The sequence below is a fragment of the Bos mutus genome, chromosome 16 (assembly GCF_027580195.1).
Source record: "Bos mutus isolate GX-2022 chromosome 16, NWIPB_WYAK_1.1, whole genome shotgun sequence".
NCBI lineage: Eukaryota > Metazoa > Chordata > Mammalia > Artiodactyla > Bovidae > Bos > Bos mutus.
The window spans coordinates 34,673,998-34,700,772 of NC_091632.1; the positions used below are offsets into that span (position 1 = coordinate 34,673,998).

General features: G+C 61.4%; 3 protein-coding genes across 15 annotated transcripts in view; 2 read left to right on the plus strand and 1 right to left on the minus strand.

Moving 5' to 3' along the window:
- The window catches only part of AGRN (agrin), a 39,350-nt gene extending 33,294 nt beyond the window's left edge, over positions 1-6,056 (plus strand). For all 3 annotated transcript variants that reach the window (XM_070384993.1, XM_070384992.1, XM_070384994.1), the window contains 11 exons: positions 117-346; positions 435-569; positions 667-763; positions 866-1,030; positions 1,146-1,257; positions 1,703-1,819; positions 1,985-2,177; positions 2,257-2,344; positions 3,505-3,729; positions 4,194-4,297; positions 4,650-6,056. In XM_070384993.1, the coding sequence (XP_070241094.1) occupies positions 117-346; positions 435-569; positions 667-763; positions 866-1,030; positions 1,146-1,257; positions 1,703-1,819; positions 1,985-2,177; positions 2,257-2,344; positions 3,505-3,729; positions 4,194-4,297; positions 4,650-4,807 (1,624 nt within the window). In that variant the 3' untranslated portion in view covers positions 4,808-6,056. The remainder of the gene's footprint in view (positions 1-116; positions 347-434; positions 570-666; positions 764-865; positions 1,031-1,145; positions 1,258-1,702; positions 1,820-1,984; positions 2,178-2,256; positions 2,345-3,504; positions 3,730-4,193; positions 4,298-4,649) is intronic.
- Positions 6,057-7,657: 1,601 nt separating this feature from the next.
- On the plus strand, positions 7,658-20,705 carry LOC102265847 (tyrosine-protein phosphatase non-receptor type 11). 11 transcript variants are annotated; one of them, XR_011467234.1, is made up of 14 exons: positions 7,658-7,738; positions 13,569-13,691; positions 14,702-14,899; positions 15,585-15,771; positions 15,846-15,965; positions 16,137-16,488; positions 16,701-16,780; positions 17,113-17,268; positions 17,477-17,608; positions 18,310-18,464; positions 18,571-18,638; positions 18,769-18,880; positions 18,990-19,087; positions 19,259-20,705. XR_011467234.1 is itself a non-coding variant. In XM_070385001.1 (14 exons), the coding sequence occupies exons 1-14, from the start codon at positions 7,725-7,727 to the stop codon at positions 19,311-19,313; spliced, it is 1,818 nt and encodes a 605-aa protein (XP_070241102.1). In that variant the 5' UTR covers positions 7,658-7,724; the 3' UTR covers positions 19,314-20,705. The 11 variants fall into 11 exon arrangements, 10 of the variants coding, with proteins under 10 accessions (XP_070241102.1, XP_070241097.1, XP_070241098.1 ...); XM_070385001.1 differs by having other exon boundaries at positions 16,137-16,250; positions 16,392-16,488; positions 18,769-19,087; XM_070384996.1 differs by having other exon boundaries at positions 18,571-18,880.
- Positions 20,706-21,315: 610 nt separating this feature from the next.
- Positions 21,316-23,918, minus strand: RNF223 (ring finger protein 223). Its single transcript, XM_005888911.2, has 2 exons — positions 23,510-23,918; positions 21,316-22,110 (listed from the first exon to the last, which is right to left on the minus strand). The coding sequence occupies exon 2, from the start codon at positions 22,099-22,101 to the stop codon at positions 21,352-21,354; it is 750 nt and encodes a 249-aa protein (XP_005888973.2). The 5' UTR covers positions 22,102-22,110; positions 23,510-23,918; the 3' UTR covers positions 21,316-21,351.
- Between the last annotated feature and the right edge of the window lie 2,857 nt (positions 23,919-26,775).

A 26,775-nucleotide genomic window follows, 5' to 3' on the forward strand; every position in this document is an offset into this window, starting at 1 on the left:
GGATGGGGAGCAGCCCAGACTTGCGGTCCCGACTGTATGAGGAACGCAAGTGTCACAGTTGGCCGTGAAAGAGGATGCCTCTGGTCTCTGACCCCTGCCCCTCATCTTGGTGGCAGGGTGCTAGAGCGGACCTCTGTCAGCATCGGTCTTAGGGGTTGTATCCGCTTGCTGGATGTCAACAATCAGCGGCTGGAGCTGAGCAGCTGGCCAGAGTCTGCGACTCGAAGCTCCGGAGTGGGCAAGTGCGGGGACCACCCCTGTCTGCCTAGCCCCTGCCTCGGAGGGGCCCCATGCCAGGCCCTGGAGGCAGGCAGGTTCCACTGTCAGTGCCCACCTGGCCGCTTTGGTAAGGGCAAGACGGGGCTGGGTGCTGGGGGTCTGTGTGTCTGTGGGCAGGGCTCAGGTCTCCTGGAACCCATCCTGCCTCCATCCAGGCCCAACCTGTGCCGACGAGAAGGACCCTTGTCAGCCGAACCCCTGCCATGGAGCAGCCCCCTGCCGCGTGCTGCCCCAGGGAGAGGCCAAGTGCGAGTGCCCCCACGGCCGGGAGGGCAGCCTCTGCCAGACAGGTGGGGGCAGCGGTGCTCAGGGTGGGGAGGGTAGGAGGTGAGGGGGCTCCAGGAATCAAAGCCTAGAACCCTGTGTGACCCTCTCCTGTCCTCACAGTCTCAGAGCCGGAGGACAACCAGCCATTCCTGGCTGATTTCAGCAGCTTCTCCTACCTGGAACTGAAAGGCCTGCACACCTTTGAGCGGGACCTGGGGTCAGTGGGCAGACGGGTGGAAGAGGGGAAGCACCCCCCAGCCCCCATCCAGCTGTGAAGTGAGGGGCATCAGGTCACCCGCCTGCCCTCCCGTGGCCCCAGGGAGAAGATGGCGCTGGAGGTGGTGTTCCTGGCTCGGAGCCCCAGCGGCCTGCTCCTCTATAATGGACAGAAGACAGATGGCAAGGGCGACTTTGTGTCCCTGGCGCTGCACAATGGCCTCCTGGAGTTCCGCTACGATCTGGGCAAGGGGGCAGCGGTCATCAGGTGGGCGGAGGCGCTGCAGGGGGCTGGACTGGGCCCCACGCTCTCTGTTCCTGGGGCCCCTGGCGGGTAGACCGTCAGAGCCCACCGTCTGTTCACGACATCTGTTTTTCTCCAGGAGCAAGGAGCCGGTGGCCCTGGGTGCCTGGACCAGGGTCTCCCTGGAGCGAAATGGACGCAAAGGAGCCATGCGGGTTGGCGATGGGCCTCGCGTGCTGGGGGAGTCCCCGGTGAGTCAGTGTCTCCTGGGCCACCCCCCTGCTCCCCGCCTCCCTCCTCCTCCTGGGAGGCGTGCAGCCCCCGCCCCACGGCTGGCGCTCACTGGACTGTTTTTTCTCCCCTCTGTCCTGGGCCTCTGTGTTTCCTCTCTGCTCCCACTGCTCTCTGGCCCTTGCTCTGCAACCCCCACCCCGCTCGCTCTTCGGATGTCAGAAATCCCGCAAGGTACCGTCTCTTCTCATCCTGCTCATCCATCTTCTGCCGCCTCCGCCCCTAGAGTAGCTCCTTCCCCACTAAGCCCCCACATCGCAGCCACATCTGTGTGATTAACTGCCTCCACCATGCTGGAGGGTGCGGGGTGGGTCACCACAGGCGGGCGGGCCCTGGTCTGGGGCTCACATCGTGTTCCTGCTGGTGGGTAGGCTTCACTGCCCCTTACCCTGCACCTCCCCACAGGTGCCACACACCGTTCTCAACCTAAAGGAGCCGCTCTTTGTTGGGGGGGCCCCTGACTTCAGCAAGCTGGCCCGAGCAGCTGCTGTGTCCTCTGGCTTTGATGGAGCCATCCAGCTGGTATGTACGGCAGGGGTGGGGCCCCGGGGAGCCCAGGGTCGGAGGGGGGCGGGCGGCAGCGAAGCCCTGGTACAGTCTCAAGGAAGGGCCCATCCCAGAGGGGGCCTTTGTCCTCTGGGCCGGAGGACACAGGCAGGACAGAAGCTGTCATGCCCCACCTCCCAGGTCTCCCTGAATGGCCGCCAACTGCTGACCCGTGAGAACGTGGTCCGGGCCGTGGACGTCTCGTCCTTTGCAGACCACCCTTGTACCCAGGCTGAGGGTCAGCCTTGCCTCCATGGGGCTTCCTGTCTCCCCCGCGAGGCCTCCTATGAGTGCCTGTGTCCTGCAGGCTTCTCAGGGCTGCACTGTGAGAAGGGTGAGTGCTGCCCACGTGGGCTAAGGCTGGACATGGGAGGGAGCCTGCCAGAGGCTGCGCTCACCTCACTGTCTCTCAGGCTTGATTGAGAAGTCAGCTGGGGACCTGGATGCACTGGCCTTTGATGGACGGACCTACATCGAGTACCTCAACGCTGTGACCGAGAGGTAGTATGTCTCTTGGAGCCGGGCACCCCTCAACCCTCCGTCCCATCTGCCCAGCTGCACCGGACCATATGCGTGACACTCCACACCTGCCCCTACTCTGAGCCCACCTCTGCCCCTCTTCCACCCTCCTTCCTTCTCACTGTCTCTGTCTCTTTGTTTCCAAGCGAACTGACCAATGAGATCCCAGCGTAAGTAGCCACACCTCCACTCTCACCAGTAGTCCATTTCCTGGTCCTCTGCTCCTCTCCCTCCCGGCAGCACACCCCAAGGGCAAGGGTAGAACTTTCCATCCCCAGTGGAGGAGGATGGGGGTTTGTGGGGTGCTGCATGGGGCTCAGTTTCCTAGCTTGGAAGTAGAGAATCACCCTTTCCGAGATGTGTGTTGGATGCCAGTGTACCCCTCCACCCCTGCAGCCAGGCCCCTCACCACAGGGCACCAGCACGGTGTGCAAGCATGTGCACACCCACATCTGTGTGCACACAATGCAAGTGTGTTACAGTGCGCATGTGAGTCCACGCGCCCCCATGTGTGCACACACGCATGTGTGTGGGGGCCCAGCCAGGGCCCTCGGTCACTATTCCATGCCCTCGTGTCGGAGCTCTTCCTCTGCACCTGGCCTGGGCCATGCGCACCAGCTCTGTGTCTGCCCACGTGTGTGCACGTGTGTCACTGCCAGGCCTCTGGGGTGGGTGGGACCAATGTTTCTCCACGGATGTTTGCTCCACCGCCTTCCATTGGTGAAGAGGGGTGTGGGGAGGGCTGCTGCTGGGTCCTGCCCCACCCTGCGCTATAGCCTGTCTGCCCCCCTGCTCACCTGCCTCCCTCTCTTCCTGCTTCTAAGCCCTGAAACTCTGGATTCCGGGGCCCGTCCCAGGTGAGCAGTGGCCCCTGGCCCCTGCTGTCTGCCCACTGCCTTCCCATCTCTCTGAGCATCTCTGTCGATCTCTCCCTCTGTCTGTCCACCTCACTCCTCTGATCGCTGACCTGGCCCCACCATCTGTCTCTCATCTCACTGGCCGTGTCCACCACCCGCCCACCGAGCTGCTCTGGTGGCATCACTGCCCTTATGGCCTCTGGAGTCATCCCCCTCACCTTCCTCCCTCCCCTGCCCCATCCCCACCACCCTCCCAGAGGTCCTGACCAGCTCTCTGCCCACTAGTGAGAAGGCACTCCAGAGCAACCACTTTGAGCTGAGCCTGCGCACTGAGGCCACACAGGGGCTGGTGCTGTGGAGTGGCAAGGCCACGGAGCGGGCTGACTACATCGCACTGGCCATCGTGGACGGGCGCCTGCAACTGGCTTATGACCTGGGCTCCCAGCCCGTGGTGTTGCGCTCCACCGTACCAGTGAATACCAACCGCTGGTTGCGGGTCAGGGCACACAGGTCAGCAGGGAGCCCGGGGCCACCAAGAATAGCAGCGGGTGGTGTCTGGACTTGCCCGGCCAGGGCATGCCTGGCCACTCGTGGCCAGGGTAGGAGTTTGGTGTGTGTGTCAGGGGGAGATCTCGTGGTAGGGCTGGTGGTGGCCCGACCTGAGGTCACTGTCAATGAGGAGGGAGGGAAAAGAGGGTACAGGAGAAGCACCGATGGCCAAGAAACCCCTGATTTGAAAGGGGAGTCCCTGCTCTGCCCAGATGCTGGTCTGAGTCTGGCTGCCCCTCCAGCAACACTTTTCTCACAGGAGGTCCCCCCCGTCCTTGGCTACTAGGTGCTCTCCTGGGTTGGTGCCATTCCATCCTGGCCCCCAGGGTGACACTGGGTGACAGTCCCCAGGGTGTGGTGCTGGGACGAAAGGGATGGGGGTCAGGATCTGGAGCCCTGACGGCCTCCCTCCACCCATGCCCCAGGAAACAGAGGGAAGGTTCCCTTCAGGTGGGCAACGAGGCCCCTGTGACTGGCTCCTCCCCACTGGGTGCCACGCAGCTGGACACAGATGGAGCCCTGTGGCTGGGTGAGTGATTTTGGGGGAGGCCAGGGAAGGGGCAGGCAAGGGTCTCCGAGGGATAGGTTCCACCCCCTGGGGCTGGCAGTTAAGAGGGGCACTGTATCAGCCCCATCCAGGACAGTGGGTGGGCTGGCTGGGCTGGGATTGGGGTGGGGTCCTCCCCTCCTGTCTCAGCCCCTGCTGTAGCCAGGAGAGGGTGGGGCCAGGAGGCTGGGGCACACCTGCTGGCCTCCTGGTCTCCCCAGGGCACTGACAGCCCTCTGGTAACTCACCTAGTCATTTAGCCTTTCTGCCTACCAGTGCCCAAACTGCCCGTCACTGAGTCACGGTCTGGGGCCTTTCCTTTCTCTTCCTGCAGGTGGCCTGGAGAAGCTGCCCACAGGCCAGGCCCTGCCCAAAGCCTATGGCACAGGCTTCGTGGGCTGCCTGCGGGACGTGGTGGTGGGCCAGCGCCCGGTGCACCTGCTGGAGGACGCCATCACCAAGCCAGAGCTTCGGCCCTGCCCTGCCCTGTGAGCCACGCTGCAGCTGCTGCCCACCCTGTTGTAATTATTTTCTATTTTTGTAAACTTGTTGCTTTTTTGATATGATTTTCTTGCCTATGTGACGGCTGGAGGGACTGCTGGCACGGCCTCCCTCCTAACCAGGCAGGCGAGCTGCAGAGACGGACTTGGTGCCGAGGGACTCTCAGGGTCAGGAGGGTAACTCTGCCCACGGAGGACTTGGCTCACTCAGCAGCCTTGGGATGCGACCCTCTGCCTCAGGACACTGTGTCCTGGCCTCTCAGGCTGTGCCTGCACAGTGTCCACTTGTGCTGGCCCCTGTGTTCGCCAGCCTGTTGGCAGACCTTGCATATACACGTTGCCCACATTCCCTCTGGCGAGGCCTGTCCCTAGAGCAGCAAGGCGCTGTGGGGTTTGGAGGGGCCCTTCCTCTGTGTAGGCTGGGGCCTTTCTGGATTCCAGCTGAGCTGCCCCTCCTCCCTGCCTGTGCTGGGTGGGGCCAGCCTCACCAGGGCCTGCTGAGCCCGGGCCTCATGTACCAATCCTGTGAAACAATGTCATTGTTGGGGCCATGCTAGCCCCTCCCTCCAGCTATGCCCACCCATCCCAGGGCACTGGAGAGCAGAGGCCAAGCCCAGGCCTGTTCAGGGCACCCTGGCCCACGGCTGGCCCTGCCCATCTACCCAGCCACCCTGGACGTGGCTGTGACCCCTTCCCACCGCCCAAGTCCCCATGAGGAGCCCTGAGAAGGAGCAAGGCCACTTGTGACATGTGGACTGCTTGATTCTGGCCAGCATCCCCTCTCAAGGATGCATGTGCAGGCATGGCCACCAACCACAGAGTATGTATGGATTTTATTTGACACCGGGGGTGGCGGGCCTGTTGTCTTTCCTGTCCTGGCCCGAGGACAGCTGAGGACACCACATAGAAAACATTCTGTCCAGTTTGGGGGTGAGGAGTGGTTGTCCTTATCCCAAAGTGACCAGGAGTAGCCTGGGTGTCTTACCAAGGCCAAGGAGCAGGTGCAGGGGTGGCAGAGATGGCTGCGAAGCCAGAAATGCCTTAAACTGCAATGTTAGGTCTCATCTGGTCCCGTCCCCCCAGCTGCCCACACCTCTCGTGGTGGGGGTGGCAACCCCAACCCTCTCACAGCCAGGCCTGGGCTGTCAGGCTTAGAGGCTGGAGGAGTCTTATATGTCCTGTTACTAACTCCAACCTATGTCTGTGTCAATCACCGTGAAATAAAGTCTGAACACTTTCAACAGGTGCTTGTGTGTATCCACACCAATGCTACCCCCCTCAGCCCTTCCTGGCCCAACGCTCTCCCACTTGGCTGGTTTCTGTCCTGAGAGCGCCATGATGCCCAGCTCCATGGTGGCGTGCAGGCTTCAACCTCCTTTAGGTGGCTCTGGATGGAGGAAGGGTGCTGGGTTGGGGGCTGCTTTTGGCAAGGAGACCCTGCGCAGTGAGTGTGCACACTGTTGTGCGTGGAGCTGGCCAGGTGGATCCATGAGGCCTGCACCCCAGGTAGCCTCCTTAGGGATGGCAAGTCCTGCCATGTGTGCATATTTGCACACATATCTGCCTATATCTGTGTGTCTGAACACAGGGTGGGAAGAGGAGCTATGAGGACAGCAGGTTGGCTATACTAAGGGTAAAGGGGGCCTGTGGGGGAGTCAGGATGGGGTGGGGGGAACCCTGGTGGGTGGGGATGGGGTGGGCCTGTGCCGGGCTGGACATGGGGTGGAGAAGACACTGACTGAGGTGCTGAAGCACCTAGGGGGGCCGTCCTGCAGCATCTGGAGTGGCTAGGTTTGAGGAGCTGAGGCCACCTGAATGGAATCCACAAGGCCAAGGGTTACCAGGCAGAGGGGAGTCTGGGCTGAGGCCAGGCACACTGGGGAGTAGGTGGCTCTGCTTGGTGCTGAATGAGGGAAGAGGAGACCTCCATGCTGGGAGGACCAGGAATGGGTGCTCTGGGAGCTGATGCTTCCAGGAGGGGCTCTCAAGGCAACCAGTGCTGAGGGTGCCAGGCCTTCAAAGTTGTCAGGAGCATGAGGAGGAAGAGCTCAGGGTGGGGATTTGGGATCAGGGTTGCAAGCAGCAGGTCCCAAGCCATGGTGTGGTGTACCACTCCTGAGAAGGGGAGGGGCTGGGGTGCTGGGCAGGCGCTGAGGCTCCTAATGGGGATCCCAAAGTTAGGAGCTCAGGAGCTCAGGCAAGGAAGGGTGGAGCCCCCACGCGATTGGCCAGTGGGCACCGGGGACAATTGGACCTGGCAGGGGCATCTGTAGCAGGAGTAAAGGGCCCACGGTCAGAGAGGTGTCAGCATTGCCTAGGAAGAGTGGCAGAGGTGGGAGAAGGGAACTTAGAACGGAACTTAGCAGCGCAACATAGGACTGGGTAAGACGAAAGGGCCCAGTTATCAGGTGGGCTCCCACCTCCGCCCCTTTGGGGCCCTCTCTGGGACACAGGTCGGGTGGGGCCTGTTCCGCCCGCTTCTCTCGCTCCCAGCCCCTCCCTCCAGGGTGTGGGGAGTGCAGCCCCTCCTCCCTCAGGACAGAGGCGGAGCCAGAAAGGTTCTTGGAAGGAAAGCACCAAAACGAGCAGGACCCATAATTAATCACTTTCCGTGCAGCTCCGTCCAGGGCCGCCTGGCACCTGCGCCCTCTGAGCCCATAATATGGTGTGAACCCCTTTTCCTGAAGCTCGGAGCGACCTTAGGAACTGGTGCTATTAACCCAACCTGCCAGCAAGGCAGCGAGACCTGAGGGCTCGGCTCCTTTAAGGGAGATATTGGAGGGGCGGGACCTCTCGATGGGCGCGGCTCCTTGGACGGGGCGGGTCCCGGTGGGCGGGGCTCTGATGGGAGGATCCTCTGGGTAGGCGGGGCCCCCTCAGAGCTACCAGAGAGCTGGAGCCCCGCAGACATGACCTCGCGCAGGTGAGCCTGGCCACCCGGTGGCCTGACGCTGAACCCCACCACATGCGCTTCGGGCCAACGGGTGCGGACAGGGGGTGCGGGAGAGATGCGACCCGGGACATCTCCTGCTCCTGACCGGTGGACCCCAGGCCTGACCTTCTGACATGTCATCTCCACATGTGACCTGTGACATCTCCACAGCCAGGGCCAGATTCCTGGGTCCTGGGACAGTGAGGCCTAGCCTTACTCTGGCCGGTGGAAAGGACTCTTTCAATCTGGGGCTGGGCCTGGGTGGAGGTCAGAGGTTCCCTGACCCTAGGGAATGGATGGTGCTCTTGCATGGTAGCCACTGGAGCCTAGAGTGGACAGCAGGTGTCAAGTCACTGACAGACCCTCTCTCTCTCACTCTCCTGGACTTCTTGCCTTCTTTTTGGCCACCAGAGATGTTTTCCACCTGGTGGTCTGCCCTTTCCAGTTTCAGGACTGGGAGCATCCTGGAAGCCCCTTGACCTGCAAGGTAGGCTCTTCCCTTCCCAGGCTCTCCTAAGGGCCAGGTTTAGGGGCGAGATCCCTGGAAACGGTGTGTGTGCAACCCAGGACAGGACGCAGCTCTGCCCCCATGAAGAAGAAAGGTGGGGCATGTGCAGGAAGGGGCACTTCCTGCCCTTTCTACCAGGTCCCCACTCCCTGGTTGTGCACACACTCATGTGAGCTCAGACTCTAGCTGGATGTGGATGTCAGTGGGGAGCCACACAGGTGTGAGACGCCTGTCACCACTTCCTAGCACTTGGTACATCCAGAACACCTCTCTCTGGGGCTCGGTGAGGCTGGGGGGTCACAGGAGGGGTTGCCCTAAGACCCCGAGTGACTCCCTAGATCAGTGAGGGGCTGGACAAGATCTGCTCTGCGGGTCTAGGGCAGTGCCTCAGTGGTGAGGGCCCCAGAATCCCTACAGAGGGTGTGGTGGGCCTGGCAAGGTGGCCTCTGGCAGGGCCAATGGCCCTGTAAGGCTCAGGAACAGTAGAAGTGAGTTGATCTCCAAGAACCTGTCAGCGTAGAGCCCTGTGGTTCCAAGATGTAACATCCAGCTGGAGATCAGGGAGGAGGGCATTTGGGATCTGTTTGGAATGACTCTCAGGCTCCCCTGAGCCTCATTTCTTGGTTCCCCAGGCAAGTTCTGGTGCTCAGAAAAGGTCATGTCTGTGTCATGTTCATGTGACCCTGGGCCAGCCTGGGAAAGCCCCGGGTGGGGCTCTGCCTGCCCTTGCCAACCCTCCCGCCCCACCCTGTGATGACCATCTGGACTGTCACTCCTCTGACCCCTGGGTCACTGCCCACAGCCCTATCAGGCCTGGGCAGGCCCAACCAAATCCCAAGCGAAACACATCCCCCCTCCTGCTTGCTCTCACCCAGCGGCCCCTTCCCGTTGCCCTGCGGTTTGTGGGTCAACGGGCATCACCATTGCCACCACTCACCCCGGGACTCCAGCTGTGGGCAGGGCTGAGCTCAGGTCTTGCCTAGCATTGAGGTTTGATGTGTTGATATTGGTGCTTGGGAGGGGGCTGGGTCCTATGGGGGTCTGCTAAGCCCCTTAGAGTTCTCCCTGTGTTCCATGTTGGAGAGGAAAGCATGTCTCTGGTTAATTCAGTTCTGCACAGACAGGACAGGCCTGCATAAACAGGGACCAGAAGGGGCTAGGGGTAGGGAGCTGGAGACAGACACTAACCGTGCTCTGTGGTCCTCAGCCCTGGAGCTCCAGCCTGGGGCCCTCCCCTCTGTTCTGTGTATCTCCCATCATCCCAACAGTGTCTTTCCTGCAGGTACCATGTATATAGCATGTCCACAAGCCATTCATGGAACTCCCAGGGTCACAGGGTGTCCCATCTATTGATGAGACACCAAGGCCACACAGAAAGCTGGACCAGACACTGGCCAGTGGGTTCAGGCTGGGCTGTTTTTGGGCTCCTGAGCATCGACCAGACTCAGTTGGACCTTAAAGGGCCCAAGCTGTTTGACTCGGTGGGGAGCCCAGTGTATCTTGCCCACCCCACCTGCCCCTCTCCCGGACCTGCCTGACCATGTGACAAGGGCAGAACTGAGTCACTGACCTGCCACAGAGCAGGGAGCTCTTTGGCACAGAAGTGACCCTAGTGTGGAGATTAGAAATGGGACTTGCAGCTTCCCACCTCCTCCCACCCCGCAGCCAGGGCTGTGGCTGCACCAACCTGCTGGACACCTGACTCCACCTCTCAACCTAGTGGGGGGTGTGAAACCTGCCTCAGCCTGGGGTTGCAGGCAGGCAGTGGTATGAGCTGCTGTGACGGCTCAGGATGCCCTCCCTCTGGGGATTTCCACCTGACAGACAGCGGGCAGCTTGTGGGGAGGACAGAGGGACAGAAAGTATGAGCAAGAGTCCCCGAAAGGGCAGTGTGTCCTTCTCCCTGCTCTGTGGCTTGGGTGCCCCTTCTACCCTTACCCCCACATTCTGGGCATCGCCCATCTCGGACTGGATTCGGAGGCTGCTGGGGCCTGGGGGTGGGCATCTGGGATAGGATGCAGTTCAGCAGAGTTGGTGGCCCCAGGATGGGGGTCAGAAACCTTCCTTTGGGTTCCAGTCCCCCACCACCTCCTCACTGCAGTGGCTCTGGCAGCAGGAAGCCTTCACCCTTCTCCTGGTGGCCTGGCCTGCTCTTCTGTGACTGGCCCTAGAACTCATCCTGCAGCAGCTCCTAGCCCAGGAAACCTTCCCTGGCAGCCTCACCTGCTGGACTACTCAACAAAAACTACCCCTCTAGAGCCAGCATGGGAGGGAGCTTGAGACCCCAGGCCCAAAACATGCCCAGGAAGTGACTGGCTGGCAGGATACCTCCCTCCCCCTGGAAGAGCTGAATGGGAGTGCTGGGTGGCCCTGGGCAGGTCACCTGGGCTTCTGGGCCTCTCAGAACCTCTCAGAACATGGACCCTGGGGAGCCATGGAGGTCAGAATGGACCCTGCCCTCCCAGTGGTTCACATCTGATGGTGAAGACATGGCGGGGGGTGGGGGACAGGTAAACTCAGAAGCCTGTACACACCTGTCTGCTTGCTGTTGCAGCTGTCACGCATGGAAGGAGGGGCAGAGATGCAGCTGAAGTGCTGCAGGGTGGGGGCTGGGGTGTGTCTCTCAGAAAATGAACAGAGAGGGAGTGTGAGCCATGGCCTGCAGGACCAGCTGGAGGTGGCCAGATGAGGGGTGAGGTTGGAGAACAGAGAGATGAACAACTGGATGGGAGGGTGCTTTCCAGTGGGGGCAGGGTCCTTGAGGTGTGCAAGCATCCTGAAAGCCACACCGGGCCACTGAGAAGGCTTACGCGGCTCTGATGTGTGTTTTCTGAGAACCTGTTTGTCTGCCGTGGCTCAGCTGGGGGTCACGGATGAGGCCTGAAATCAACACTGCAGTCCAGGCAAGAGCCAGTGGGCACTGGTCCCAGGGGAGTGGGAGAAGTGGTTGGGTCTGGGTCTGGGGCGTTTGGAAGTCAGGACAGGAGGGTGCAGCGTTGGGAGAGTGCTGGGGAGTTGAGGGCAGGGACCTGGGCAATGTCAGGCAGTGACTCTCTTCACTAAGTGAGGACTGTGTGGGACAGGGCCTCAGGGGCCTTGTCAGGACTTTTAAATCTTGGAAATGTCAAGACAGAGATGCTGTTACCTTTTCAGACAGAGATGCTGGAAAGGGTTGTGTCTGTGAGCTTGAAGCTCAGATCCCAGGTAGGGCTATATCCCTGGTGTGTGGATGTGGCAACACATGGAGGGCAGAGTGGGGAGGTTCCGACACCATAGGGTCAGAAGGAGGGGACCCAGGCCAGGTGAGGTGGGGAACCAGGTCAGAGTGTGGGGAACTCCCAAGTGGAGGTTGTGCTTCTGGAGGAGACCTGACCACCAGCCCCAGAAGGCTGGAGGAGACCCTGAGAGCCCAGGGAAATTGTCCTGTGGGGACTCAGCAGTGTGGACCAGCGCAGGACCATCCTTTCTGTGATGGTGGAGATGATTCTTTCCCACACGCGGTCGACAGCCTCCACTGGCCATACATGGCTTTCAGCAGTGAAGTGTGGCCACTGTGACCCAGGAACTGGGATTATGATTGTGCTCAATTTTGACCCATTCACCTGCACGCCCCACACCTGCCCTGGGCTGAGCATCAGACTGTGAGGTATAGACTGAGCACAGATGGCTTGTTGGAGGAGTAAGGAAGCAGCTGAAGGCAGGGGCAAACGGAGCACAGGATGGGGCAGAGGGAGGGGCAGGAGGGCCTGGAAGAGGCGTGAACTGACTCCCATTACAGAAAGATCTCAGTGGAGCAGGATGGTGCGGGGCCATCTGCAAGGACAGGACAGGATAGGGTCTGTCCAGGGCATGTCAGCCCCTGCCTCACTTGTGGCCAGGTTATGACAGCGAACAGCTGGGTGGGGCCTGGGGGTGGCAGGTGGCAGAATTGGAGTCAGGGGCCCTGGTGTCCCACTGGAGGCAGGACAGGGGCAGGACTACCCTGGACACCGTGTATCATCTGTACAGTGAACCAGGGACACACACCTCTGAACCAGTCGGCGCAAGACCCTCCTGCAGTGACCTTTGTGCCTCTATGGGAGACTCACTGTTGCCGGTGGAAGTCCAGACACTGTGTTACAGGGTCCCGCTGGGGGGTCAAGCCAGGTCCCTGCCCTGAGATGCTTTGGGGCCACCACACGAGTAGATTTAATCCCTGGCCCAGAAATTCTTGCCCTAACTGGACAAAAGAAGCCACCCAGGTAAAGAAAACAGCAGTTATGATCTCAGCAGTGGGCACCTGTGGAGCCCTAATGATGGCCCCCTGATCTGTCCCCCCATCTCATGGGGGTAACTGTGAAGGGTGGTCCCAGGGCAGCAGCAGGGGAGGGCAGAGTTGAGCCCCTCTCAGCCTGGACCCCCAGCAGAATAAATGATGACTCTCTGGCCTTCCTGACCTGCTCCTGCCAGCCACCTGCTCCTCACCCACCACCCACCACCCACCACCCACCTATCTTAGGTTCATTAATCATTCACTTCTGAATTCATGTCTGTTTGTTAATTCCCAGGCTCTGTTTTATACCCTGGTGTACACCCTGCACAGAATGTTTTCACCCCTTGTGGACCGTAAATCCTCCCGTAGGAGATAGATAAGCCAATAAATATGTATGTATGTCAGGACGGTTTTCAGTGCTATGAAGAACAATGAAGCAGAACACGCATCCAAGAGTGAGGGGAGAGGGTCTCAGTCACGCAATGTGGGCCAGGAGTAGAGAAAGCTGGTACAGGGAGCCCTGCGGTGCATGGCCTTGTGTGGTGAGGGGCGGAGGCTGGTGGGCAGCAGCAGGTGGAGGGTGGACCTGGGCCTGTGGGCTGTGCTCTTCTCCCAGGGGCATTGCTCAAATGACTGACCAGACCTGCCAGGGTGCCTTGGGAGAGAGTGGAGAAGGTGGGAGGGGCGGGGGCCCCGCGGTCCGTTGCCGGGCTTTGAGGGGAGGAAGGGAGCTCTGGGTGGCCATGGGGGATCCCGAGTGCCTTTGGTCAAGCTGGGACGCCCAGTGGGCAGTGAGTTGGGGAGAGACGGCAGAGGGCTGAGGTTCCTGCTGGTGTTCTGGGAGGGGATGTCTGCCCTGCCCACCTGCCACTGTGGGAAAGGTTCTGCCCATCTATGTCCCTGGTCGCTCCCAGCCTCACCTCCTTCCCCACAGACCCTAGACTCTGTGGTCACAGCCCAAGGATGGGGGTGGGCACAGGGCACCCCAGAGGGCATCGTGGGTGTGGTCAGGATGGCCCAGTATCTCCCAGCTAATCAGCAGCTCTCCCTCTTCATTTCAGGTGGTTTCACCCCAACATCAGTGGAGTTGAAGCTGAGCAGCTACTCATGTCCAGTGGCCAGCACGGAAGCTTCCTGGCAAGACCCAGCAAGAGCTGCCCCGGGGGCTTCACACTGTCTGTCAGGTGGGTGGGTGGTGCAGGGTGGACAGGCCTGAGGCCCCGGGGGACCTCAAGGGGTGAGAATAACCTCAGCTGAGGGCATAGCAGGGGGTCAGGCTCCCTAGTGCTCCCAGAGGGCTGGTGGACAGCATTCTGAGCAGCAGGGACCTCTGCTGGGGGCTAGACATGCAAGATCTGGGGGGTCTGGTGTTCTGGCCAGGTGGCCCCTGGGCAGGAGGGACCACTTAGATCTTCAGGGATGGCTCAGTGTGGTGGGCCCTGGTCAGCGAGATGCCCTCATCCCTCTGAGGGCCCTCACTGGCCGTAATTGTACCCCCATCTGCTGGGGATGTCACTCACTGGAGATCTGCCCAGAGCCCTACAAGAGCCAATGTGTAGGGAGGATGGGCAGGAGGGGCCATGACCAGCAGAGTGGACAGCCAGACCCATGTCCACCCTATGTGAGGCAGGTCAGTCTAGAGTCTGGGGAGGGGGGGTCTTCCAAAAGCACTCCAAGTTTTTCTGGGTTTTCTGCTAAACCTGAGGCAGCAGGTGGGACAAGTCCTCAGGGTGGATTTCCCTCCCCTGAGAGACAGGCATTCTGTTCTTACCTGGGGCTTCCCCAGCCACACTGGGCACCTGGGAGAAGCAGTCCAGCCCCCTGTCCTTCAGAGCCCCTGGAGAGGTGGGCTGGGGTGAGGCAGAGTCTGTCCTGAGAGGCTGCCCCAGCCTCGGCCACCAGGCCAAGGGAGAGTTAAGCCTGTAGTCGCCAAACCTAGTACTGGCTTCCCCGGGGGCAATGGGGGCAGGGTGCCCACCACCCAGGATGAGGCCTGGACACTAACTAGGCAGGAACCTGCAGAAGGGAGGGACCTGACCTTGACTGTGGCTGTTCTGGGCAGAGGGATGGCAGAGGCCAAGAAATCAGGGCAAGAACTCCCCTGGGGCTATTTGGGAAGCTGAGTGCTCATGGGAAGGAGGGTGGTTGGTGAGAACAGTGGCCCTGATGGCAGCTGGTGCACTGGCCCTTTCAGGCGCCATAATGAGGTGACTCACATCAAGATCCAGAACACAGGTGACTACTACGATCTGTATGGAGGGGAGAAGTTCGCGACGCTGGCTGAGCTGGTACAGCACTACACAGGCCAGCATGGGGGGCTGCTCCGAGAGCGTGGCGGGGCCCCCGTGGAGCTCCGGCACCCGCTGGGCTGCCAGGACCCCACGTCGGAACGGTGAGCGGCTGTGTCTACATCTGGCCGACATCTGTGTCCGCACTTGTGTGTGTGCAAGAGTCCGAGGGGCAGGGGTCGATGGACACGGCCTCTGGATTTCTTCTGCCCCCAGGACTCAAGGTCGGGCTTGGGCACCACTGTGGCAGAGTTGAGGGAGTATAAAGCACTCCCTCCTCAGGGGTTTTGGCCTCAGTTCTCCAGGTCCCAGGCACCAGCTACAGAGGGGTGCCTGTGGAAGAGCTGCAGCCGGCCTCCTGTCTGCCTGCCTGCCTGGTGACCTGGGGAGAGCAGGTCTCCCAGCCTCGGTTTCCCTGGCTGCACTGCGGAGGCCTGAGCCAGCTGTGCTGGCTGAGGAAGCCCAGTGGGGCTGGCCTGGCCCACTCCTTGCTGAGGACTAGGCTGCCACCTGGTGGCCACCCTGGGGCCCTGCAGGGCCTGAGGGTCCCGCCTCGTGTTGCTTTCTGGGTTGGAGGAGGTTTGGAGGAGGCTTGCAGAAGGGTCCGAGAGGTGGGCAGGGCTGACCCAGGTTGGCTTGGGTGTGGGTGCTGCCCGGGGCCCATGAGGTCTAGGTGGGTGTGTGTCTCTCTTGGTGTCTGTGCCTCAGAGACTTCAGCTACTTGTGGGTCTGTGCCCCTCACCTGGCCAGTCCAGGGCCTCCTTTCTCACGTGTGCTGCCCTGGGCCAGGTGGTATCATGGGCATCTGTCTGGTAAGGAGGCTGAGAAGTTGCTGATGGAGAAAGGGCGTCCAGGCAGCTTCCTGGTTCGGGAGAGTCAGAGCAAACCTGGGGACTTTGTGCTGTCAGTGCTCACACAGCAGCTGGACAGGGTGGACCGCCAGCCGCGTGTCACCCACATCATGATCCACTTCCAGGTAAGAGGCGGGGTGGGGTTTGGGGTGTGGCTTGGGGAGGGGGTAGCCACCAGGCCCTCACTGCCACCCCACAGCCAGATGGGAAGTACGACGTGGGAGGTGGAGAGCAGTTCGACACCCTTGGAGATCTGGTGGAGCGCTACAGGAAGAACCCCATGGTGGAGAGGTCAGGGGTTGTGGTGCATCTTCGGCAGGTATGTCCCCAGGCACCTGAACCTTGGGGTCTGAGTGAGCTTCTCCCTCTGGAGGACAAGGGACTCTGGCATAGCCCCTGGGGCAGGGTGGCTGAAGGCAAGGGTGGGGGCCAGGGTGCTCTGGGGTCCACTGGGCCTTGCTAAGCTTGGACTCGAGCCTCTACCTGCCAGCCCCTCAAGGCCACGAGAATCAGCGCTGCAAGCATTGAGAGCCGTGTGCAGGAGCTCAGCGAGGCCACGGATGCCAGCGAGAAGGCCAAGCAGGGCTTCTGGGAGGAGTTCGAGGTGTCGGCCTGCTGCCCACTGCCCCCCTTCAGACTCCCGTCCTCTGGGCTGTGGCAAGGGCCAGCAGAGGGGTGTGGGTCAGGGCGTGTATGGCGGGTGTTGAGGGCTCTGGGGCCACAGGCTAAAGCCCCACTCCTCCAGATGCTGCAGCAGCAGGAATGCCGGCTCCTGTACCCCCGGAAGGAAGGCCAGCGGCCGGAGAACAAGCCCAAGAATCGATACAAGAACATCCTTCCCTGTGAGGCTGGGGCTGGGGTCACATGGGGACCAGGTCCTCACCCACCAAGTGCAGGGCCTATCTGGCAGAGGGGTCCTGGGGGTGGAGGCAGGGGTCATTCCCCACCACTGGTGCGATGCCCTCTCTTGCCCCTTCGTCCTCTGCCTCTGCTCACCACAGGTCAGCGGGGATCCCTCTTCCCTGGAGACCTGAGCTACATCTTCCCTTCTCAGTTGATACCACTCGTGTCATCCTTCATGATGTGGATGACAGAGTGCCTGGAGCCGACTACATCAATGCCAACTACATCAGGGTGGGTACTTGGCCTGCTGCACCTGTGGCCTACATGAATCAAACCCTGGTCACTCCATTCCCCATAATAATGAGCCTGGAGCTCCTGGAATGGTCTGTGGACTTTGGAAAGACAATAGATACTCAGGAAGGGTGCAGTAGTCTGCACTGGGTCCTCAGAGGGGCCAATCCAGAAACTGCTGGATTAAATATTGGTCCTAAGCCCCTTCCACCCTCCATGGTCTGTGTGTGAGCCACTTTGGCTACTTTGCATATCATTTGCATCAACTTGAATTGGTCCTCTGGCACTTTAATTCCTGGAAACAGCAGGCAGCTGACCCCACCTTCTTTCAGAGTGACCCAGAGGAGAAGCCAGGCCATGGACTGGGCAAGGTGTACATTGCCACCCAGGGCTGTCTGCCGACTACAGTGGCTGCTTTCTGGGCCATGGTGCACCAGGAGAACACACATGTCATCGTCATGACCACCAGGGAGGTGGAGCGAGGCCGGGTAGGAGCTCCAGCTCATGTTCCTCCCCTCCTCCTGCCATGTGCCCCACTGGACCTGTGTTGGAGCTGGCCCAGCTTTGCTTCTTCAGTCTTAGAGATGCTGGGGCACGGCGAGGGCCCTAGAGAGACCCTATGTGTGCCCCGCAGGGAGGAGGGGCATGGGTGCTGGTGGTCTTCCAGCATGGCTAATGCCATGCCTCACCCCCCAGAACAAGTGTTTCCGATACTGGCCAGAGCTGCACGGCAGCCAAGAGTACGGCCACCTTCACGTGTGCAACATGGCTGAGCACTGGGCCCAGGGCTATTGTGTGCGGGAGCTGCAGGTGTGGAGGCCAGACCAGGTGAGCCTGAAGAGCCTCGGGAGCCTCAGGGCCAGGGTGATGTGCTCAGGAAGTCCCCAGGTCTGTGCTGGGCTGGCCCAGCCTCCACCCAAAGCCACTAGCTTTGGTGGCTTCCACATGGCTCAACCCACTGGGCAAAGTCCTGGCCTGGGCCATGCTGGGCAGTGATCCCAGTCAGGCAAGTTCTCAACCCAGCTGTCTGGCTCCAGGGTGGCCTCACACCCATATAGGCCTCTCCTTCCAGTTCCTCCCTGGGCATCTCAGTACCTTCGGCCTTCTTTGTATGCCATTGGTGCCTGTTCCTCTCCCAGGCACATTTCCCTCCTGGCCAGCTCCCCTCCCAGGCACATTTCCCTCCTGGCCAGTTTCCTTTGATAACCACCGGGGCTCCTGCAAGCCTCTGTGTTTAGCCCTTCTTAAATAGAATTCACTTCCTGGAAGCTGCTCCTCCCCAGGACCGTCTTTCTTCCTTTCCCCGGGCAGCGCAGGTCCTCCAAACCCTGAATCCCATCTTTTCCTCCCACTCCCTCCAGCTCTGTCTGGGCCCTGCTGGTCACTCCTTCTGGCAAACCCCGCTGGGCCTCGCCCTGTCTCTCCCCAGTTCAGTCCCTGTGCCCCTCCCAACCAAGGGTCACAGCAGCCCGAGGTGCTTGGGACAGCCCAGACCTCCCAGCTGGCACTCACCAGCCCACCCTGCCTAGGAGGAGTCGCCACACACAGTGAAACACTACCAGTACTTCAGTTGGCCGGACCACGGCGTCCCGGCCGAGCCCACCGGCGTCCTTAGCTTCCTGGAAGAGGTGAACCGGACCCACAGCAGCATGCCGGGGGCCGGACCCATGGTAGTCCATTGCAGGTGCGACAGGGGATGGGGCGGGGCCAGCGGTACAGGTGCGACAGGGAAAGGGGCCACGGCTCTGTCCTGTCAACTAGCCACAGGCCTCCTTGGTCCGTCCCAACAGCGCTGGCATCGGACGCACTGGCACCATCATTGTGATTGACATCCTGGTGGACGTCATTCGCAGGCAGGGTGAGCCGCCCCAGGCAGGCCCCGCCCCACGTAGCCCCACCCCCTGCGCTTGCCGGTACCGCTCGTTGCATCTAGCCATCCCACCTTCTCCCTGCCGGCCCCTCTCCGCCCTGAGCACGCTCCTCCCCAGGGTTAGACTGCGACATCGACGTCCCCAAGACGATCCAACTGGTGCGGCGGCAGCGCTCGGGGATGGTGCAGACCGAGGCGCAGTACAAGTTCGTGTACCTGGCGCTGCAGCGGTACATCCAGGGCGAACAGCTGCGCCTCCGCAAGCCTGTGGGGGCGGGGCCGGGCCGGGGCGGAGCCTGCGCTGGCGTCACCATGGTGACCAGGGGCCCCTCCCCTCAGCGCGAGCGGCCGGAGGAGCGCGGCTCGCTGAACCTGGGCGTCTCGCCCGTCGACCCCGGCTGTAGCCCCGGACCCGCGCCGTCCCGGGCGCCGGCGGCGTGAGTGGAGCATCAGGGACTGTGGAGGCCAGAGTCCCGGCCGGGGGCGGCGGCGGGGCGGGGGAGGGGAACAGGAAGGCCTCGGGGGCGTGGCCCGGGCTCGGGGGCGTGACCGGGGCGAGGGGGCGGGATCGCAGGTGGGCCCCAGTCGAACTCTGTCTCTGCCTGCAGGACCCGGGAGGCCCCCCGCCACGAATATGAGAACCTGCAGGGCCTAGAGCCGTGAGAGCCCCTCGTGCACGTGCCCCGAGTGGGGCTGGAGCCGTGCAAGAAGGCGGGAGCCCAGCAAGCCCGGCCTCCGCGTTCCTCCAAAGGACTGTTTAGGATTGTGCAGACAGGCGCCCAGCCCTGAGCGCCGCGGAGTCGGGGTGGGGATGGGGGTGGGGTCCCTGGTCTGCTCCTCAGACCCTCCCTGACCAGGTCTGCACGCCCAGAAATGGTGAGGGGCGGGCAGATCCCGTGGCCCTGGCACTCCTGGAGGAGGGGAGGCAGAGCTGACTCAGTTTGGGAGGCCGCCAGTGACCAACTGCACGTTGCGGTGAAGACATGTGTGCTACATGTCTGAGGGTCACTCTAAATGTGGGACACGAGACCACCTAGTGAGTGCCAGTTTGTTCACCAACATTTGTGACCCTCTCCCTGCTTTCTGAGTGCCCCCGCCCCTTCAGAGTTACTTCTCAGCCCTGCCTACAGCCGTGGTCTAGGCTGTGGCCTGGCAGTGGCTCAGTCCTGCCACGTCCAGACCTAACCCAGACTGTCACATTGCAGTCATGCGTAGATAAATGCTTGTTAAATGAGGGAATATGTGACATGCTCATCTGACCACAGTGAGGAGGGCGAGGCTCCATGAGAGCATGACTTGTTTGTGACGATGCGATATCACTGGCTTGTGGTCCACACTGGCACCCTCCCATTATGGATGGCCCTGTGACTTTCTGGTCTCCTCAGTAAAATGCCTTCTCAGTTCTGCATCTTTGCTGGGGCTTGGAGAAAGGGTACCTGTGGGTCCCCATGACTGGGCCCAATTCCCCAGGGTCTTTCTGAGCCACAGGCACAGCTGGTTGGAGCAGGAAGTCCTGGGTTTTGGGGTGAGGAATGAGGAGGCTGAGACCTATGCAAGCCAGAACCGGCTTGGCTTCTCTTTGTCATGCCAGCCTGGCGGTGCAGGATTCCTGGACTGATAGCAGTATTGGGTGGGGGAGGGGTGGGGTGGCAGGACTCCCGCCCATCCCCCAGGATGCTCGCTTCACCAGCCAGGTCTGGCCCTCCTCTGCTGGAGGAACCCAAGGCCTGTAGATCGTCAGGATACGCTGGTTGTCGCCACCTCCGCTTCTGTGCACCCTTGAGCCTCGGTTCCCAGGGGTTGTGAGGTCCTGTAGCCCTCCACTCAGGGCTCTGGGCAGGGCTGTGGGATCATGACTTCTGGGGGTTGTAGCCTGTTGTGAGCACAGTGGGGGTGGGAAGGAGGACTCTGGACCAGGCCAAGGCCCCATCCCGGCACCCCCTGCCCCAGGTGCTCCCAGCCCTCACTGTCTCCCTCAGGCAGCCTCCCAGCCCCAGGAGGCAGCCAAGCCCAGAACTGCTCCAGCCCATCCACAGCCCAGGCAGGACCGGAGTTGGACCCCCTAGAACTTGGGCCACACACTCTAGGGGCTGCTGGGAGTCCAGTCCAGGAGGTGTCCTTTGGATTCAGAGCCTTTGTGGAAGGGGCAGACTGGGCTTTTCTGGAAAAAGTGGCTTAATGGTACAGGAAAGAACACAGAGGGTGAGGACCCCTTATCAATTGTGGGTACAAAATAGTTTATTTAAAAATGTACAATTCAGGAGGGCAGGATGGGCACTGGGGAGCTGGGCTCCCTGCCACTGCCCTCTGTCCCCATGGCCACCCAAGGGAAGGGGCCAGCCCTGCCTGGGGAAGCGAGGAGCCATGGTGAAATGTGAAAATAAGATGAAGGTGGCAAGCCCCCTCCCTTTTCAGCAAGGGGTAGGTCCTACAGGTGATTCACAGTGTGGACAGGGAGGGGCCTTGCCAAGCTGTCTCTTCTGGGCCTCAGTTTCCCCATCTGCAAGATGGGGGTTAGGGAGGTGGTCTCTGGAGCCCATAGCAATCTGATTCTTGGATGCTCCAGGGACCATTTTGTCCACCCCATAGGATCCAGCCCCAGAGAGCGGGGGGTTGTGTGTGCTGAATGGGGTGGGGTTCCTCAGAGATGTGGGGGCTCCTCTGGGATCCTGGAGGGGTGGGGTGGATGGAAGTGGTGACACTAATTGTACGCCAGGGACCCGAGCGAGGAGGTGGTGGCGGCGGTGGAGGGTGGCCGGGGGAGGCAGCGCAGGCTCCCAGTCTTGAGTGCGCACTGCACGGGCCAGAGGACCACACAGAAGAGCACCAGCAGCAGGGCTGTGATGAGCGCCACGCGCCTCCAGTCCCTGCAGCGCGCCCAGCAGCGGGCCAGGGGCCCCCGACGGTGGGCGGGGTCTGGGGTGGGCACAGGCACAGCAGGCTCAGGGGGCTTGCTTGGGCCTATGTCCACACACATGAAGCCGGGCTCCACCGGGCCAGGCACAGAGGGCGGTGGGTAATAGCACAGCTTGGTACCCTCTAACCACACAGGCTCCTCCTGCTGCAGGTGAGCTGGCATCCGGGCCTGTAGCTGGCGGCTGGTGCGCAGTGCAGGGGCTCCAGCAGCGGGTACAGCTGTGGGTTGCCGGCAGAATGGGCAGGGCACAGCCTCACTACCTGGCTGGCCTGTGGGCTGGGCGGCCGCCAGCCGTGCCAGGCACTCCAGGCAGAAGACATGGGTGCAGGAGAGCTCCTTGGGTGTCTTGAAGATGTTGTCATAGCCCGAGAAGCAGATGGAGCACTCCAGAGGGGAGGCCACTTTCTCTGAGCCTGGGGTGCCCGGAGACCTGGGGCTGCTGGCTGAGCTGGGGGACCTGGGCAGTGTGGCTGTGGGGCTGCTCCTGCTGGTAGGCGGCATGGTCGTGTGCCACACCTGTGGGCCTGACGACATGGTTCTGGGCTGTGGGACAATGGAGACCACTGTGAGTGACCTTGACTGCTCCTTTCCTGCAAGGTCAGTCAGTCACTCTCTCCCCATCCCTCTTCATTGCATCATCTCAGAGATGCCTGTGGGCACCTCTCTGAAGTCCCCCCACCTGCTCCCCAGCTCCTCACGTGCTTTATCAGGGGTCAGTACCCTGGGGTGCCCCAGCCTGGCTGGGCCCTGTGGGCCACTGCTCAGTGAACCCCTCCCACCAGCCCTGGCCTACCTGACCGTGCCATTGGGCAGAAATAAAAGTGATGATGACAACGGCCCACGACAGTTACTATTTACATCAGGGCTCTGCCAGGCTGGACCCTGGATATCTGATACCAAGAGCCACGGTGTAGAAGAGGCAGCTCAGAGGGGCCCCTGGCTGTCACAGGAAGAGTGTGGCTCTGGGCCAGGTGAGGTTGGTTTAAACACAGATTCCAGTGTGGGTGGCTTATTTGGTGGGCGCACAATAACTGGCAGGCAGTTGTGTGAGGTGGGCGCCAGGCCTGGCTGGACAGGCTGCGGGAGACCAGGGGGCCTAAGCAAGGGTGGTGGCCATGGCCTGAGGAGGGGCTTTGTCTCCCCACCGTGGCCTCAACCTGTAGGGCCAGCTCGTCTGGTTGGTGACAAGAGCCTGATGCTGGCCCTCAGGGCCTGGAAATGCTCGTCACCCTTTGGCCAGTGGAGCGGGGAGGGTGGATGAGCCAGGCATCCTCTTTGGGCTGGCCCGCCACCCAGGAGGGTCACACCAGCCACAGCCGCCATCCAGGAGGCAGTGGGATGTTCCACTCCTCACCTACTACCCTCTCCATGGGAGGCCCAACCTGTCTCCCTGATGAGGCTCAGGTAACCTGCCTGCTGCCCCTTCTTGGGCCTAGGTCTCTACCCCAGGCAGCCACATGGGTCCTGCTTGGAGGAGGGCAGGTAAGGGGGTGACTCACCCATCACCTTTATGATGGACAGAGGAGGCCGGGGCCTTGCGAAGACCTGACCACATGACCCCATAGAGCCCATGAGCCCCCCAGAGGTGACCTGAGCCTGACTGGCTGGTCAGTACAGGAGGGCTGGTGGAATGACTTTGCAGTGACGTGCCATAAAGTCTCAGGTATTGCTGCCACCTGACAGTGACCACTGTGAGTCACGGTGGTATCACTGTGATGTCACGAGTGCTCTGGCATCGAGGTGTGAGATGTCAATGTATTTTGGTGACAGCAGCTGCCACAGGCCAGGTACAGCTTCAGCAGGGTCTGGGGTACTGCAGCCGTCCTCCCCCAGCTGTTCCCCACATGACTGGTTCCTTGGCACTGGGCCCCACCCTTCTGAGGAGGTGCTCCACCCTGAACCTGTACTGGTGAGACGGGAGTGCCAGCTGAGCCGGACTTACCTGGTAGCCAGGGTTAGAGGGGCCCGGGCATGACCCTCTTGGCTGATTCGGCCAGGCTGAGGCCCCAAGCTCACTTGTCCTGGAAGCGCTGGCTTCGTCTCCTCTGGTCCAGGCTGGCCTGTGTTCCCCCTGACTAGTGTTCCTCTCCAGAGCTGTCGTCCGCAGCTGTGCCAGGCAGGTGGGGTGTGGGATGTGTGCGCTCCTTCAGGTGTGGAGCGCTGTCCGAGACAGGTGTGAGTTCTATGGGCGTGGGCTCCTGGCAGGTGTATTTATACGCTCGCTTGGGATCACGCTGGCCAGGGCGTGGCCCAGGGCCTCCAGGATTGGCTGGCCTCCCATCCTCTCCCTGGCAGGCTGGGCAGTAGAGGGCGGGGAGTCAGAAGTGAGAGGTCAGAACCTGGGGTGGGGCTGGGGGTCAGTAGGCCTCTGCAGTCTGGGCAGGTCTCAGCGGGTGACTGGGTGCCTGGTAAAACCTCTCCCTACTCTGCAGCTCCTGAGATGCTGGAGCAGCCACTCCAGAAACAGACCTACCTGCTCACTGGCCTTGTTCAAGGTGGGGGCACCTGAGCTCCTTGGGTGGGCCCCCAGAGGGTCCTTGCAAGGAGGCCCCCCACTCAGTCAGTTCACTGACACCCTCCCCCAGCAGCCCCTGTTCCTGCCCCTCCCCGCCAATACCCACCTCATCCATGTGGCTGCCACTCAAAAGCACAGCAGGCCCCAAATGGGCTTCTGCTGTGCTCATCCCTTCCCACCTGCAGCCTTTGGGGGCTGGGAGAAAACTCCTTGCTCTGGGTCCGGGGAGTGGGGTGAGAGGTCAGGCTGGGAGTGCCCGCAGGGTGAGTGAGGGGTGAGTCAGGGGTGAAGGTGTGTCAGGCAGCAAGCTGGCCACAGGACTTGTTTCAGGGGAGCATCTTCTGGGGGGACCTTAGTTTCGTAGGTAGGGAAGGGACTCAAGGAAGTGCCCACCCAGGCAGGGGATCCGGAAGTCTCCCTGGGAAACAGGGAACGGTTTCAGCAGGTCAATACCGAGTCCCAGCACACCACAGGGCCAGCCTGCGCCCAGGCCTGTCTGGGGCCAGGATGGAGGGAGTGAGGGCTGTGCTGGAGGGGCCTTAATAGCCAGTGGCATGGGCTGTGACCACCCACAGTCAGCCTGCCTGATCCTCCTGGCCACAGGGTCACAGGAGGCTCTCTTCTCCACCCTGTGGCTTCGCTGCCCACTCCCCACCCCAGCTTCACATACCACACTTCAGTGTGCACCTGATCTGACCTTGGGCGCCAGGACCTGATATGGAACCCCAATCATGAGCCTTTTGGGAGTGAGTGTTGGGCTTGGTGAGGCTGGGAGAGGGGTCCACCCTGGTGGGGAACGACCCTGACCCTTCAGCGGATGGTTCAGGACCCCCAGAGGCTGCTCAGCCCCAAGAGCACTAGGAGAAGCACTGACAGCCTTGGAGTAGGCTGCCTGGGCCCAGACCCCAGGAGGAACCGGAGTGAGAGGAAAGGGGCAGCCAGGACTGCAGCCACAGGAGGTTGAGGTGTGGGGCGACTACAGGAGAGGAAGAGAGGACCAGGGCTTCCTTGTGTGCTCCAGGAGCAGGAAGAGCTTCGGTGAGGGGCTTGGCGAGGGTTCAGGGCCAGCGGGGTTGGTGAGGGCCCAGAGGATGGGGAGTCTCTGTGAGGGCGGGGCCTGCCTGAGCAGGACAGGGCTCTGGTTCCCACGGGTATCGTGACTCAGGGTCTGATGCTCCTCCAGGAAGTGTCCTGGTCCTCTGAGCACACCTCCCCAAGGGCTTCTGGGAATATCTGAGCTCTGAGATCACCCCGAGCTCCTCAGTGGACAGTCAGTGCCCGAGGCGAGGGGACAGGAATGCCCGAGGGATGTGCCATCGGGGTGGGGCCAGGTCTCACCACACGGGACCATGGCGCTCAGGGATCCCCTGGCCCCACACACCTGCTCACTCTCATCATGACGAGGGAAGAATATCTACATCTCGTGAGCGTGAGGGCCTCATGTGAGCAGGTGAGCTGCTTACCAGCTTACTCCGGCTGGCTGTGTGTGCACCTGTGTGTGTGTGTGCACGTGTATGCACGTGTGAGGGGAGCCTGGCTGCCGGCAGGTGACCATGAAGCTGGGGCTTACTTGCCAGACTGGGCAGAGAGCAAGGCCTGCAGTGACCACCCCTGTCCAATCATGGCTCTCAGATGGTAGGGGTCCCCAAGACCTCAGGACACCTGGGAGTCCTAGGCTGGAGGCACAAGCTACTTTTGGCCAAATGAGCAGGGGACAGGCCTGCCCCACAAGGCCCACCCTGGCCATGGCTCCCCAGCCCCAGTACTTGTGCGAGGACTGGCTTCAAGACTCTGAGGTCTTGCAGGGGGCACAGAGAACAGCCAGTTTGGGGAAAGGTCTCAACATGGGTGTAAACTCTGGTGTGCCCCACAGGCCAGAGCCTGGGAGACAGAGGCTGGGCTGCAGCAGGGGCTCTAGGGGGTGCACTTGGGCTTGGCCTCCACCCCACCCTCTGCACTCTGGCTCCTGACAAGCTCGGAGTTGCCCTCTGGCCACAAGGTGAATCCTCCGGTCCTGTCCCTCCCACACCCAGCAGTGAGCCGAGTTCCCAGTTGGCCTGGCCTTGGGGGCCAGCTCTTTCTGGGGCCCGGTGCCCAGGCCCCACCAGGGCCTCTGTTCTCATGTCCCATCCTCAGGCCCTGCTCATTCTGCTCTGTGCTCCCACCTCCCAACTCTACAGCTGGTCCTGCCTCTTGCTGACCTCTGATGGCTCTGGGTGCTTCTTTGGCACCAGGTGAACAGATGAGATGAATGAATGGACGAGCTGCAGCTATGACCCCAGGGCCATGCCCACTGCCCAGCCCCACACCAAGCTCGCCTCCTAGGACGTGGGGCTCCTTGTGGTGGTTGACATGGTGGAGCACTAGGAGGGGACAGGTGCCCCACCTGCCTGCTTTGCCCAGAAAAGACCCCACAAATTGGCCTTATCTGGGCTTTTTACATGAATGCATGGAGTCCAGGTGAGGAACAGGTGACAAACTGAGGGGACTGTGCAGGGTCCCCACACAGACACCCTGTCCCTGCCAGCTGCCCCACCCCCCACCTGCTTTCTGGCCTGGATACCCATCAGAGTCATGTGCCCAAGAGTCCAGGAATGTCCCTGAAACTATTTGGGGGGCCTGAGACAGTCACACCCAAGGCCCAGGGTGTCCAGCAGCAGAGGGGAAGCCAGCGTGGCTGAGGGCCTAAGAGG

Coding starts and splice junctions, on each gene's coding strand:
- RNF223 (XM_005888911.2), bottom strand. CDS start 22,101: ATGTCGTCAGGCCCACAGGTGTGGCACACGACCATGCCGCCTACCAGC.
- LOC102265847 (XM_070384995.1), top strand. Junction 14,900..15,584: donor CAGGACCCCACGTCGGAACG/GTGAGCGGCTGT, acceptor GCCCTGGGCCAG/GTGGTATCATGGGCATCTGT. Junction 17,269..17,476: donor GGGAGGTGGAGCGAGGCCGG/GTAGGAGCTCCA, acceptor CTCACCCCCCAG/AACAAGTGTTTCCGATACTG.